This window comes from Anolis carolinensis, chromosome 3 (assembly GCF_035594765.1).
Source record: "Anolis carolinensis isolate JA03-04 chromosome 3, rAnoCar3.1.pri, whole genome shotgun sequence".
NCBI lineage: Eukaryota > Metazoa > Chordata > Lepidosauria > Squamata > Dactyloidae > Anolis > Anolis carolinensis.
The window spans coordinates 127,653,417-127,669,286 of NC_085843.1; the positions used below are offsets into that span (position 1 = coordinate 127,653,417).

The 15,870-nt window shown below is 41.2% G+C and overlaps 1 protein-coding gene across 1 annotated transcript in view; it reads right to left on the reverse strand.

The window, feature by feature from the left end:
• Positions 1 to 3,413: 3,413 nt before the first annotated feature.
• The window catches only part of obi1 (ORC ubiquitin ligase 1), a 31,391-nt gene continuing 18,934 nt past the window's right edge, over positions 3,414 to 15,870 (reverse strand). The window contains exons 5-6 of the mRNA XM_003218692.4: positions 15,465 to 15,553; positions 3,414 to 5,902 (exon numbers count right to left, since the gene is read on the reverse strand). Of these exons, the coding sequence (XP_003218740.1) occupies positions 4,330 to 5,902; positions 15,465 to 15,553 (1,662 nt within the window). The 3' untranslated portion in view covers positions 3,414 to 4,329. The remainder of the gene's footprint in view (positions 5,903 to 15,464; positions 15,554 to 15,870) is intronic.

A 15,870-nucleotide genomic window follows, 5' to 3' on the forward strand; every position in this document is an offset into this window, starting at 1 on the left:
AGACAGCTTTATTCTATGCTATTAGGATGACATGCAAACCACCATGAGAACTTTCAATTACTTGGCATGGTAATTTTAAATTAAATATGTAGACTCAAACAGGGTAACAATAGTTTTTGATATTGGAAAGCATGCAGGTGGTCAGAGGAAGAATCAGACAAGCTCTGTTTGTGTAACCGGGGTAGTCCTGCATTTGTAGTAACTATTTCGATACGCATCAGTTTGTGTGCAAACTGTACGTGATTAAATATTTAAACAATGTGCACAGAGATGAACATGAAGCATACGCTATGCCCTTGAGTGGGTCATGAAAGGGAAAGATTTGAATTTAAAGTGGCTATGTTAATGCTGTTGTTTCCATTTGTGTAACCCTTTTCACACCTGGGTTAAAAGAGATGCATTAATTCTTGTGTTTGGTAAAGAGATATATTGTTCAATCAAGGAGAACAAGCTCTGGATGTGAAAAGACTCAGCTTTACTTTCTGACATAAAAGTGCCAGGTAAAGGGGAATGTCGAAAAAACACTGAGATTTTGGGAAACAGATTTGCTATATGGCTTCTCAATCAACAAGAGCTCCTGAATAATAGAACCTGTATAACCACGTCCCATGTCTTAGTAATCACTGAAACCATGACTTAAAGGCATGGTGATAACCATATATGAGAGTTCCCAAAAGGCAAGTAAAAAGTAGATATTATCATCAATCTTTGAAAAAGTCCACGACAATACAAAATAAGTTATTCAGAGGCAGTACTTGACTATGAACCTTGCCTCTGCTCTCAAAGTGGCCTTGGGCTAGTTCTGCTATTTTGGACTCAATTCTCTATCTAGAATACTTTCAGAAGCCTGCTGTGTTTATAGGGTTGTGATTGCATGTGAAGTTCTTAGGACCCAAAGGTATTACATAAATGCCAACTCTAACCACTATACTCAAGGTTCGGTGTTGTAATGTAAACCTCATAATACAGAAGCTCCAGAGATTTCTCATGCAGACTGGATGCATTCGAATGTTACAAAATGACTAACTCAACACCTGGGGAAAATCTTATCCCTAATTCATGGATTACTGCAAGAATTCCAAACCCCGTTTGCCAAAACGAGGTAGAGGAAAATCTCTAACACATGGATTGCATATAGCATAAATTGAGCTGAAGTGTGTGTGTCTTCAAACAGCCTGACCACTTCATATATTTCAGAGGGTTTTCTTAGGCAAGAAATATTCAGAGCTGGTTTTGCCAGTTCCTCCCTTTGAAATGTAGCCTACAGCATCTAGTAATAAGTCTAAATCTGTGTATGCTTACTGAACAGAAGTTACTTTCCATGTGTATGTAAATTAGATGAATCAGATAATACTTAACTGCTACTGGAGCCAATTGGTAATTCAACAGTTTATTTTGTATGTTCATAATGAAATGGAACATACTTAAGTTTGGAAGACAAATGTAGGAGCTGTTTTCTTTTGAAAAGCAATTGAAACATTCAATAAATTTTGAAGGCTGGCAGGAAAATTTTTGTGACACAGGGTATCTTCCACATGGGTTAGTTGCAGAAAGACAAATCCAGCTCATCAATGCAACAAATGGCAGGGGCAACAGCAGGCATACTGAGATCACTTCTCTCTCCTTCCTCAACCGCTATGCTAAATCACTGGAGCATGTTGTACATGAACACCCTTCCAAAAAAAAAAAAAAAAATGAAGTCCTGCTTTCGGCCATATTGACTGCCACAAGAGAGCACAAGGAATTTATGATGAATCAGGTTGTGGGATCTCTGTGAAACTCTGAACAACCGAACGGGGAGTTTGGAATCAAGTACCTCCTGAACATACACTTTCCAGTTAATGATCTTGGATGCTTCACAATTGGTGCTATTGTTCATATGGCCAATTGAATGGCCGAAAGCTGTCAACACCAAAACAGCTTTTTCTAAGTCATGGGTAGGAATCGTGTGGTCCTCAAGATGCAGATCAACTTCATCTCTCAACATTCCTCCTGATAGCTAAATAGACTCAGGTTACTGCAGTAGTTCTCAACCTGTGGGTCACCAGATGTTTTGGCCTTCAACTCCCAGAAATCCTAACAGCTGGTAAACTGGCTGGGATTTCTGGGAGTTGTAGGCCAAAACACCTGGAGACCCACAGGTTGAGAACCACTGGGTTACTGGTTATGCTTGTCTTAACCACATCTGCAGGCCTGAAGGATTCCTACAGCTGCTGTTATGTTCCTTCTGTATCCTATTATAACGCACTGCCACACAAGGAAACAGGAGAGATTTGGTGTCATTTGCTACTGCTAACAGACCCAGTATGATATCCACCACTCATTTCTGCATTCTTCCACCATCTGGCTGCTTTCCATTTATAGAAAGCTGGCAGAATAAAGAAAATGTCAAATTGGTCAGAAGAAAGAAAAAGGGTTGGGGGGGGGGAGGGAAGAGGGGCTACAAAGGCACAATACTTCCCAAGGAGTCCCCTAAACCTCAGAGCAACCTGTTTTGCTGCTGGAACAAGGGCTATGGAAAAAACACACATATGTGATGAGCCATATATGATCTGCTACACATTGTCAGTTGACATGGGATCCAAACTAGATTTTATGATTCTTCAGAGAAGAGCCTTTCAAATTAGTGGCATATATATTGAACCAATACTAATTTACATCCAAATGATTTGAATGTGCAAGTATTATCATGAATAGGCTGGGAGCACCAAATGTTCTTAGACTGTAATTCCCAACAGCTCTAACCAACAATGAGGAATGTTGGGAGTTGCAGTCCAACAACTGGAGAGTATACAATAGTTAGTTGAGGCAGTCATTCTCACTCTAAACCCTTGTTGAAAAGGCTATTTTCAACATTAACCTTGATTCTCTATTTATCATCCTGATCTCAACGAATCTAGTAACACAAGCTAAGTATTCTTATGTGGAATTCCAAAATCTGAAAAACTCTAAAATCTAAAATGTAACACATGTATGGTTAAGAGAATAGCACTTTTGCTTTCTAATGGTTCACTGTATACAATTTTCTCTCATGCACAAATTTATTAGAACTATTGTGCATACATTTACCTTGAAGCTATGTGCATATGGTGTATATGAAATATAAATGATTTTCATATTTAGATTTGGGTCCCATTCACAAGACATCTCATTATGTCTATTCAAGTACTTCAAGAATAATCTGAAATATGGATTAGTGATGCTTAAACCTATAGTAGTGTAGTAGTAGTAATTATTATTAAGAGATATCAGATGCATAGTAGAAATCTAAGACCACATTTGACCAATCTTAGATGTGTTCCTTTTTACAGAATACAGTCTGATCAAAAAAATAAAAATAAAATAAAAATAATCACAAGCAATTCTCAATCCTTCCTATGCTAATTCAATATCTGAGGCAACAACACCATGGATTACGGTGCTTGTGACTTTCTTTTTATTCATTCCACATAGAAAAGCATGCAGTATTAATGTAAAACAGTACAGTATTCATGTAAAACACTCAGTGCACATTCAGTAAACAAGCCATTAGCATATCAACTCATTTTTATGAACTACATGGGCACAAATAACATGGCCCTGTACAAGTGGAGCTTTTTGTCTTTTTGGGAAAAACCAAAAACAGTGTTTAATTAAAAAGAAGAGACGAACACACATACACAAAAAACAACTGGGTTCTCCGTCTTAACAAAATAATTTCTTTTCCAGATGAAAATTTGCCAAAGAAAGAAAGATACTAACAGTTAGACACTGAAAGCTCAGATGCAACAAGAGAGAGGGAAAGAAAGAGAGAGAGAGAGAGAGAGAGAGAGAGAGAGAGAGAGAGAGAGAGAGAGAGAAAGAATGAGAATTATACAGGCATTTTTTATTCTGAAAGCCATATTGTGCTCAACAGAAAGTATCAACACATTTCTGCACAGGTAAAGAATCTGTTCTGTAGTCTTCACCCCAGTAAAGACTAGTTTCCATAAGAAACCAGTTTTGAAGATTTGTCACGCTCACCAACAGGATGTTTAAGAGCTCTTCGCAAGACAGAAGACTTCATATAACCCGATTCTAAAACAATAGCAAACTTAAAGTATCTAAAAGTGACAACAGCTATGAAGTAATGGATGCTGTGAAGAGTGCACCCTCAGCAAAATAGCTTGAGACTCTAAAAAGAGAATATTGTCAAACTCCATCACTCAGTACTGAAGAAGTGGACAGACTGAGATCAAAGGAGAAGAGGGGAAGGACTCCCTGTGGGGTGGAGGGTGGGGTGGGACTGAAGATTTCACATTGGCACTAAATATATTTTTACTTAAGAAAAAAGAAAAGTCAACAAGGGAATCAGTTCTTGGTGGTTTTTGATGGGCTGGCACTAGACAAGCTACTGTGAATTTTCCTTTTGGCTGAGGTGTGCATATTTTTGGTTTTTTTGTCTGGTACAAAGGAAGATGACCAAGGAGACTGGAGTTGGCTTTGGAGGTTTTGAAGCTCAGGAGCCACTTTAAAGAGAGGAGAGCCAAGTTTGTGCTCTTCAAATGATCCTCCTCGAGAGTTGTTGAAGAGAAAGCTTGGAGAAAGCTCTCTTTGAAATAAGAAACTCTGAGGCTTTATTTCATTCACTTCAGAAGTCCGACTTGCAAAGAGTGGGAAAGGCTCAGTTATGTCTAAGGCTGTGGGAGAAAGGATTGAAAAATTAGCCGATTTCCACTCGTTCCCCTCTTCTGAATGATCTGCAGGCAGAGGACATTTGAGGGAATTTGGCTCCTTCCTTTCTTTCATATTCTTCTCTTTTTCACTTAAGAGATCAGGAGATGGCGTAGACTTACAACCATTATCCAGGTCAGAAGACGGCTTGGAGGGATAATAGGGGCTCTTGCTATTGTCCGATTCTGACATCATGGAATCCAGTTCAGAAATTTTGTCAAGATATGCTGCATCCATAGAAGCCTCACTAGATGTTCTGGTGCGGTTTATTTCTGCAGAACGGACAGAATGGAGTTTCTTCGGCACACCGGGAGTGCGTATTTTCTCACTAGATTTTGACGAAGACTCTCCAGAGTCACTTGAGACCACGTTTGGCTCTGAGCCTTCAAAATCCAAGTTCTCATCATAGCGGGACTGACAACTGTTCCAAAACACCTGCTTGTCGGTAGCAAAACAGGTTGCCTTGTTATCGCTGCTCTCAGAACTGCTTGCGCTGTGCTCTGGGGAGTCTTTGTTACAGTCGTCAGATGCCTCATCAAAATCCTCAAATTCCAATTTCCTGAGAAAGTTCGAGGGCTCCCTCTGACTCTCCTCTTTCACTGTAGGACTGTCCTTGTTGCTAGGAGTATTCAACTGGAGGCAACTGAGTGATAATGGTGTGCACGGATCTGGAAGTTCATAAAGTTCTTCTTTATATGGTACACAGTCTTCAATTTTATCCCATGTTTGCTCCGAACAGGTGTCCATATCCGAGCCTGCAATATCCAAGAGACCCTCCCGTGATCCTGCAAAAACGTTCCTTTCATCAGAGCCCTGGGCAACAGATTCATCCGAACAGCCCTGGCTGGTAGAATTTAAGCAGACATCATTGTTGGTACTTAACAGTCCACTAGCCGTTGACGGCTCAAGATCGTCAGGGGCAAGGCTAGCACACAAGCAGTTTTGTTCTGTGTGCTGCTCTTCTGGGTTTTCAAGCAGCACAATCTCACTGGGTGCACATTTGCTCTCTTTCTCCTCCATGGGAACAGGAACATCACTTTCAGACTGTGCATTTTTCCTCTGGTCACGTTCCCTTTTGAGCTGAGAAATCTGCAACTCCAGGTCTTCTATATAGGAATCACTTCTTTCCAGGGCTTTCTTAAGCCGGTTCGTTTCACGCTCGCACTGTTCTAGCTTGGACTGAAGTGCTGCTACAGTAAACCTCCCATACCTGCAAGAAGCCAAAAAGACAAGAATCTGAATTCTATTAAAAGTAAAAACAAGGAAAATAGCAGCATAGGGTGGGAATCAGGTGATGCTCTAGATTTTGTGGGACTGCAATTCCCAGCATTCCACTTCATCGGCTATGTTAATCAGGACTGATGGAAATTACAGTCCAACTCCTACCTGTCATTAGGAGGACTATATACATATTTTGACCTTCATCTATGCTGGAATCTAATGTATCTTCTTTGTTATGCTTCACTGAATTGGGCCTTGTGTCTTCAAAGTAATATGAACTTTAACTATGGGTTATTCAGATGGAGAACCCAATAGACTCTCATGGCAAATCATGCACACTTTGGTACTATGCTAAAACAAGAACCGATCATGTCTGCACTTTTTCAAATTAACCAACACCTTGTGTTATAACGCTGTCAAAAGCCTTACCATTGTGCTCCCATTAGCATAAAATCCCTTTTATTATAAAAAAAGGAACACCCCTCTCCACTTCCCAAAAAGTCTACGGTGGAAAATTAAACCATTAGCAGAGCTAAGGCAATAACAAGCAGAAGATTACCCTTCCAGGGACTGGACCTATCAGTTCGACTCAAATATGCATGAAGAATTATCCCCTAAAACAATGGCAGAGATTTATGATAACATTTGAACAGCAGTCCACATCTTGAAATATTTACATTCAATCATTTTCTTACAGCACAGCAGCATTTTACAATATACATTTCATCCACAATGTCACCTTGTCAAATATAAAAATGCTAGTATGAAATTCAGTAATTGTCACCATCCTTTAGAGGTTTTTTTTTTTAAAAAAGGAGATTCATTTGGAGTCTTGTGATTATATTCCCCTCTGATGTATAGCTTTTGCTCAGCCTCCATGGGGATAGAACTGCTATATATATAATAAAATAAAACACAATATCTGTTGCTGATTTCTTTGTTCTCTGCCGAGAACTTCAAAAACATAGCAGCCACTTGTGCTTAGAAGTGTTGTGAGAAGGGTTTACGTCGATTCTCAGATTACTTTGTTTTACAGATTTACTTATTTACAATATTTCTGGCCTCAATGTTAAAAGCTGGTGGTTGCCTAAGGCTCTTTCTATCCAGATTATCTGCTCTAAATTGAATTATATGGCAGTACAGACTCATATAATCCAGTTCAAAGCAGGTAATGTGGATTATCTGATTTGATAATCTTGATAATATGGCAGTCTAGAAGGGGCCTAAGTGAAGGGTGGGGGAAAAAACAGCTGTTTTGGCCTAAAACCCACATCAGCCCCACCCATCCAGGCCAAGAGTAAAGGATTTGGGAATTTGCAACCCAAAGTAAACCCATACAAGAATGGTCTTTAAGATTCTAAAAACCTGCAACTGATGAATGAAGACTGCGGGGAAACAAACTTTGACTAAATGTCAGGAAGAACATCATAACCACAGGAGCAGTTTTGATAGTGGAGCCAGCTTCGAAATGGGAAATGACAAGTTATCCTTCATTGCAGGTATGGGAGAAGAAGCATGATAGCTTCAGCATAGAGGATCCTATAATATACTTGTGTGTCTGTGCTTAGTCCAGGTGACTTCCAAAGTCTCTTCTGATTCTCTGATCTTCAAAAGTTCTCCTTAAGTACCACCAGAAGCTAAAGATGGCAACTGGGGAGGGTATTGGATATGAGGGGTGACTCATATCCAATGCCTCCTTAAAGCTGAGCTAAGATATTTTTCTCCAAATCTATCAGGTCTCTGAAAATATCTGGCAGACCCATTAAGTATTATCTCATACTGTGGATCATCTGCAGGGGAAAAATCAGTCTAAGGGATCATACACCTTGATAGCTGACCTCATGCGGTAATTCAAAAGTTGAGGCACTTCCAGATAATCTCAAAGGAGGAGTGCAGAAAGCAAGACCCTAGGGTTGGAAGTAGCTTCCCCAATACTGTTGTTGGGGCCCATGACTGACCCAGAAATCCAGGAGTACCAGGTCTCATTTCAAACAGGGTGCATTATTTGTTGTTTGTTTTTTTAATCCAGTTTTTCAAACGAAATAGTTAACTTCTTGTCAGTTCCATTTTAGTCAACCTCCCTCACCTATTTTTGGGGCAATTTTTGACAGCTCAAATGCTTCTCCTCTGTGATTGCGTGGAGGCAGAAAACTGACCCCCAGAACTGCCAGAGTTGCCTATCTTTGAGCTTGAGGCTGGTAAAGTATTCTCCAAAATAACCAAACTATTTGAAAAAGGCAAGGGATGAGAGATGTGTACATCAAGCTTGAAAAGGCAAGGAAATAAGTATGAATCAAAAAACTTCCACACTAGACAGAAAAATAGATGAGTGGAGAAGTTTAAAATGCAACTTTATGAGAAGTTTATACCTCAGTGAAAAATCTAACTACAGAATTATAGAATCATAGAGTTGGAACAGACCAGGGGCCATCCCACTGCCAAGCTGGAGAAGCACAATTAAAGCATCCCTGACAGATGGCCATCCAGCCTCTGTTTAAAAGCTTGCAAGGAAGGAGCTGAGGCAGAGAATCCCACTGTTGGACAGCTCTTGGAGTCAGGAAGTTCTTCCTAATGGTCAGGAGGAATCTCCTTTCCTGTAATGTGAACCCATTGCTCTGAGTCCTAGTCTCCAGGGTAACAGAAAACAAGCCTGCTCCCTCTTCCTTAAGACTGCAACTCAACATGAAGATCACTCATTGTCCCTTGTTATACCTGAGGCAGATGCCTCACTTCTTTTTCTGCTGACAGTGACTAGACAGATGATCTCAGAATCTCCCAAACGAAGTTATGATAGCAACTTCCATTCTGGTTGTCCATTTCCAGCCTGAGAAAATTTCTCCACTTTCCCATTCAGTTTCTCTCTCATTATAAAATCCTAAGCATGACTTTTCCCAAAGCAAAAATTGAGTGTCACTGGATTGTCTGTCTTTATTTCATTTCTTTTTAAATAAACAATCAATGTTTATGTAAATCAGAAATATGGTTGTCGTATAAGACATAATTCAAGAAAATTATGTGTTGTTATTTAAAAAAACACACAGAGAGAGCAACCAATACCGCAAAACATGCAACAGATAAAACAGTTTTAAAAAGCAATGATTAAAAATGCCCAGGGAAACAAAAAGTTTCCCAGGATTCCATAGCACTGAGCAATGGCAGGTAAAGTAGTTTTAAACTGCATTAATTTTCAATGTAGATACACCTTTAGTTTTTCTAGAATAACAAGTAGGCTGAAAGGCATTTCTAGTTTCACCTGACACTCATTCCACTTCCCTGCAAACATTCCCATTTTTGAAAAAAAACAACAACAATGATACCTCGAACAGGCTTCCATCAGAGAAATCATTCTTCAATGCATCAGTGCCTTCTGTTTTTAGAAATTTAGATCTCTTTCTTAGAATTCAGCAAGGTGAATGCCTCTTAGAACTGATTAACAGATTCCCAAGGGGAGAAGGGAGGGGTATTTGCATCTTCCTTGTTTCAACATACTGAAGGAAAAGAAAGTTTCAAAGGACAAACACACACATGCAGGGATATATATACTTTCTTTCCAGCAGGCTAGCCAACCTTATTCCATTCACAGTTAGGACTAAGACACAGGGGGGGATATTGCTAGTGGAAGGAATGGAGGAGATGACATTTCCACCAATTCCCATCCCCCCCCCCTTTCCTCTCATGCAGCCCCAACACAAATTTTGCTTAGGCCAGTATCACACTAGAGCTGAAAGAGAAGGTGAATAGTGTGAATCCCATCTGAAATCCTATAGCTGCCTCTTGCAGAATTCTGGGGCTTGTAGTTTAGGGGAGGGGCCTTTTAAATGCTCAAGCAGAGATGTCCTGGGTCTCACTAAACTACAAGCCCGACTTCTGAGGGGGGATTTCTGATGGAATGCTTACTCTGTATAGTCTGATAACACAGTTAAACACTATCCCTTGGCCAGTAATAAAATCAAATCCCTATTACTGAGAGGACCAACAGGGCATCTGGGTTGACATGCATTCTCTTCCAGGCCAAGTCAAATGGAAGATGGTCTCCTAAGGCTAATACAGTACAGAACAAAGAAGAAAATCAAATTGCACAAGCATGAGCTATCTGCCACCTCATAGCTATAAGAATTGTAGAAGCAGGTTAGTAACAGAGAAAAGTCAATTCCTCCATCAATTCCCAGACTTCACAGCCACATCCAGCCTTAACTACAAAGCAAATGCAAAGTAGTATCCAACAAAGTCACTAATATAAGCTATCTCTTTCACTCCACTGGACAGGTGTTAACATTTCAGCAGGATGCTAACAGGGACTCTAAAATCCATCTGCCAACCTAGATCACTGCAACGTGTTTTATTCTCTGTGCTTCACCCTTACGATTCTTTGCTGCAAGGCAGGATATAAGGCTTTTAACAAATAAATATGGGAAAATTAGTTTGTAGTAGGGTTAGAACTGCTTTGACCCTTTCTGAAGGTGAAAATCTGCTTAAAATCCAGAGGAATACTAGTACTGTCTAACCAACATACTGTTTTATTTTCAACAGTTGTTGGCTTCCTGTGGAGTATTAGGTGATCGTTTTCCTTTCACAATGCCCTACCCATCTATTCCAATGTATATACATATAGTCCCCGAATTACAAAAATGCCCAACTTACAAATGACACAGCAGTGAGATAGCAGGAAGTGAGAGAAATCTACCCCTCGGAAGAGAAATTCACTCCTGAAAGAGCTATCATGGGGAAAAGGGGACTAAGTTTTATCACCAATCCTTGTTTCCACAATAAGCCAAATTGGTCAAAATCTAATTATCACAGGAACAGAAAGCGAAGTCTTCTGAACAGAAAAACAACCACCACAGGGGTGTTAACCCTTCCCTATGCTATCCAAAGCTAAAAAATAAATATTTTAGCTGTAATTACACTTAAAATATGTACCTGTTCTGATTTACAAACAAATTCAACTTAAGAACAAACGTATAGAACCTATCTTGTTCATAACTTGGGGACTGCCTGTACAATATTCCCATCTATATGCTGCATTCCCATCTATAATACAGCAATTACTGCCTAACCTGATACGATCTTTGTAAGGAAGAAGTAGACTGTGCTATTCGAAAGTACTCTGTGAAAGCATAATGGGTGAGAAGACCCAAGTTGATCGTCTATGACTAAATCATGGCCAAAGAACCAACTGTAGCTCCTGTGGAAAAGTGAGAGTTGACGATTAAAAAAATTGCAGAAGTTTAGGATAATTCACTTATATGCAGATACAGCAAAAATTCTCAATGGAAGAAATGTGTAATATGTTTATTTAATGCAACCTGCATTAGAGCCAACCTCTAATTTGCTCACCAAGAGAAAGCATTGTAGTCTCAAGTGAAACCTCTCTTAACAAGTAATCTTCAGCCAAAAAACTGAGGCACATTCTCCAAAGAGAAGAGCCAAAATTTTAGCAGCCTGAAGGGAGAAATCTAGAAAGCATGGATTCAGAAGTCCTACCTCAGCATTTACTGGCCTCCCATCAGGATATTTCCAGTGAATTAAACACTGGAACGTATCCGCACATGACCCTACATAGTGTTTTTCAAGTTGAAAACCAAGTGGGAGAAAACTATAATCTCTCTTGTGTTGTCATTTTAAGAGGTAAACATTTTAAGCCAACACACTGAGATGAGGGGACTTCTGGCACTCTAGATCAGCAGTTCTCAAACTTTTCGGTCACAACCTCTTCCGAATACTCCCCCCCCCCCCCGCGGAATCCTAACTCTGGCCCTAATCACAGTGAACCCACAAAGTTCTTCCATCTACTCTGGCCATCAAGGAAGAGGAGGAGGAGGAAGAGGACAAGCGGCAGGGCAGCGCAGCCCCCAAGTGAGGCTTGCATGCTGCCCCCGCCACTGTTGCTGGCAATCCTCCTCCTACTACTCCTACCCCTTGGCAGGCTGGCCATCGAGGAAGAGGAGGAGGAAGAAGAGGACAAGTGGCAGGGAAAGCGCAGTCCCCAAGTGATGCTTACATGCTGCCCCCACTGCTGTTGATGGCCATCCTCCTCCTCCTCCTCCTACCCCTTGGCAGGCTGGCCATCGAGGAAGAGGAAGAGGAGGACAAGCGGCAGGGAAAGTGCAGCTCCCAAGTGAGGCTTACATGCTGCCCCCACTGCTGTTGCTGGCCATCCTCCTCCTCCTTGGCAAGCTGGCCATCAAGGAAGAAGAGGAGGAAGCTTCTGCTGCCGCTGTGCCTTTGCCGTCCGCCTGTACTCCCTCGCTTGCTGGCTCATTCCCCGGGCCAGATCCCGGCAGCAACGGCAGAACCAGGACCCAACACAGTGAGTGAGTGAGTGAGTGAGTGAGGGCGGGCGAGCGAGCAAAGGAGGGTGGCAAAGGCCCTCCCTCCCTCGCTCGTTCATTCACCGGGCCGGGTCCCAGCAACGACGGTGGCAGCGGTGGCAGAATCAGAACCAGGCCTGGCGAGTGAGCAAGGGAAAATGGCAAAGGTGGTCACTGCCGCCACCTTTGCCACCAGGAGGAACGGGGTCGTGAGCTGGGGGTCCGAGGAGGCAGGAAGGCGAGGCCAGGCTCCTGCTTCTGTCGCTGCTGCCGCCTTTGCCACCCGCCCTCCCTCGCTCACACAGAATCAGGACTCGGCTAGCCCAGGAAGGCAGGTGAGTGAGCGAGCATGGAAGGGCCCTGGGCATCGGATAATAAGGTGTGGCAGATGAGCGGAAGTCGGATAAGTAGGACTCTATTGTACTTTGAACTTCAACAAGATCTTCATACTGTGGCATGGACTTCCAAAAAAGTTCTTTAAAAGGATTTTTGTGGAATCCCTACAACACTATTGTAGACCCCTTGGGTTCCACGGAGCACAGCGTGGGAACCGCTGCTCTAGATGTTTAGGACTACAGTAGAGTCTCACTTATCCAACGTTCTGGATTATCCAACACATTTTTGTAGTCAATGTTTTCAATATATCGTGATATTTTGGTGTTAAATTCATAAATACAGTAATTACTACATAGCACTACTGCGTATTGAACTACTTTTTCTGCCAAATTTGTTGTCTAACATGATGTTTTGGTGCTTCATTTGTAAAATCATAACCTAATTTGATGTTTAATAGGCTTTTCCTTAATGCCTCCTTATTATCCAACATATTTGCTTATCCAACATTCTGCCGGCCCGTTTATGTTGGATAAGTGAGACTCTACTATACTATTTTCTTAATTCTTTCCATGCTGGGTGGTGCTTCTGGGAATTAATGAACAAAAGCACAGCCACCTTGGATTGGACCACAGGTCTTTCTCTTCCAGCATTCTATTCAATGGCCAATCTGATGCCATAGGAAACTCTCACATGAGGACAATCCCTTTTGCTGCCTTTGAACCTGGAAGTACCATACAGCTGTAATAACTAGTAGACAATGACTAGTATATGCAAAGAACTGAGATATACTCTTCTATATTCTGTACTGCAAATAAAGCAGTCATAGGCCTCATAGATCAGACCATAAAGCAGATGGATTTTCCCCCCTCTATACAATTATTGCACATTCCTATGGGAACCCTGTTGATCAGATGAGCAATTACTACTAGTAGTAGTGGAACTAATAAATAATAATAATAATAATAATAATAATAATAATAATAATAATAATAATAAAACACCTGGGCCATACCTGTCATAAGATGCACTGCTGGCATCATAAATTGCACACAGGTGGAACTGGACAATTTGGACAGAAAAACAAGAAAACTCATGACCATTCATCATTCACTGCACCCTCGCAGTGATGTTGACCGGCTATATCTGCCTAGAAGATCTGGTGGCAGAGGACTCTTACAAGTAAAACAAGCAGTCAAAGAAGAACATGCTTTGGCAGAATATGTAAAGCAAAGTGAAGAACTTGCTTTGATTGAAGTCAAAAATCAGAAACTCCTCAAAGCACAGCAGACAAAAAACCAGTACAAGAAAACCGCACTAAAAACTAGAGCTGACAGCTGGCACAACAAAACATTGCATGGAAAGTTCCTTGACAAAATTGAAGGAAAAGCTAACAAGGAGAAGACCTGGCTATGGCTCACAAATGGGACACTGAAGAAGGAGACAGAAGGCCTGATCCTTGCAGCCCAGGAGCAAGCCATCAGAACAAATGCAATTAAGGCCAAGATCGAAAAATCAGCTGATGACCCAAAATGCAGACTGTGCAAGGAAGCTGACGAAACTATTGACCATATCCTCAGCTGCGGTAAGAAAATTGCACAGACCACAAACAGAGGCACAACTATGTGGCCCAAATTATTCATTGGAACTTATGCTTCAAGTACCACCTCCCTGCAATAAAGAACTGGTGGGATCACAAACCTGCAAAGGTAATGGAAAATGAACACGTAAAGATACTGCGGGACTTCTGAATCCAAACTGACAAAATTCTGAAACACAACGCACCAGACCTCACAGTTGTGGAAAAGAAAAAGGTTTGGATCATTGATGTCGCCATACCAGGTGACAGTCACATTGACGAAAAACAACAGGAAAAACTCAACCGCTATCAGGACCTCAAGATTGAACGTCAAAGACTCTGGCAAAACCAGTACAGGTGGTCCTGGTGGTGATCGGCACACTGGCTGCCATGTCAAAAGATCTCAGCTGGCATTTGGAAACAATAGACATTGACAAAATTACGATCTGCCAACTGCAAAAGGCCACCCTACTGGGATCTGCGTGCATCATCCAAAAATACATCACACAGTCATAAACACTTGGGAAGTGCTCGACTTGTGATTTTGTGATACAAAATGCAGAATATCTGCCTTGTTTGCTGTGTCATACAATGTTGTTGTGTCAATAATAATAATAATAATAATAATAATAATGATAATAATCAATGAGAAGCGACTGGAAATGCTTATGCGATACAAGGATTTAAAAATTGATCTGCAAAGACTCTGGCACAAGCCAGTAAAGGTGGTCCCAGTGGTGATCAATACACTGGGTGCAGTGCCTAAAGACCTTGGTCAGCACTTTAAAACCATTGGCACTGACAAAATTACCATCTGTCAGATGCAAAAGGCCACCCTACTCGGATCTGCATGCATTATTCGCCGATACACCATATAGTCCTAAACACTTGGGAAGTGTCCGACGTGTGATCCAATACAACAGCTAGCATAGCGATCTTGTTTGCTGTGTACTAATCTTGTTGTAAATAATAATAATAATAATAATAATAATAAACACCTTTCACATATGGACTGCTCAGCTCTTGGATGTGTTGAGTGTGTTGGGTGTTGGCTGTATACTTTACTGGCATACTTCCAAGTTGTGGTCTAATTCAGATTTCATTCTGAATCTGCCTTTTACTAATTTGAAGTATTATGGACACATTTTCAGATAGAAAGTTGGGCTAGGCATTAAATAAGTAAATAATTTGCTGATGCACCCCCACTAGAAAGGGGAGCCTGACCCCAGCTCTGTGTCTGACAGGGTTGTAACACTGTGTTATGGCCCTTCAAGAGTTAAATATGGTCAACTGAATAATGCATGATCAGGTTTAAAATATTTACATACTTCTGGGGCGATCGGCTTCCAACCTCAGCCTTTAGCCGCAAGTTTTCCCTCACAAGGCTCCCATTTTCAAGCCTCAGTTTCTTATTTACCTATATGGAAGGAAGAAAATGAAAGCATAAAACCACCGCCAACACCACAGCCAATCTCAACATAATGTAACTAACATTTAAAAGGAAAACTGCTGGAGATTTTAAAGAAAGGACATATTTGAAATAGCAACAGTTAACCACGACTGCTTTCCCTCCTCCCGCAATCCCGCTCCGCCAGACAGGGACACCACTTAAAAATTACCCTGGGAAATGGCTTGCAAAAACTGAAGAGAGAACAGGCATTTTTAATTTATATTCCCAAAATACGCCGCAAGGCTTCTATCCAGGGAAATAAACAGAGCCGTGTTAGCTCAGTC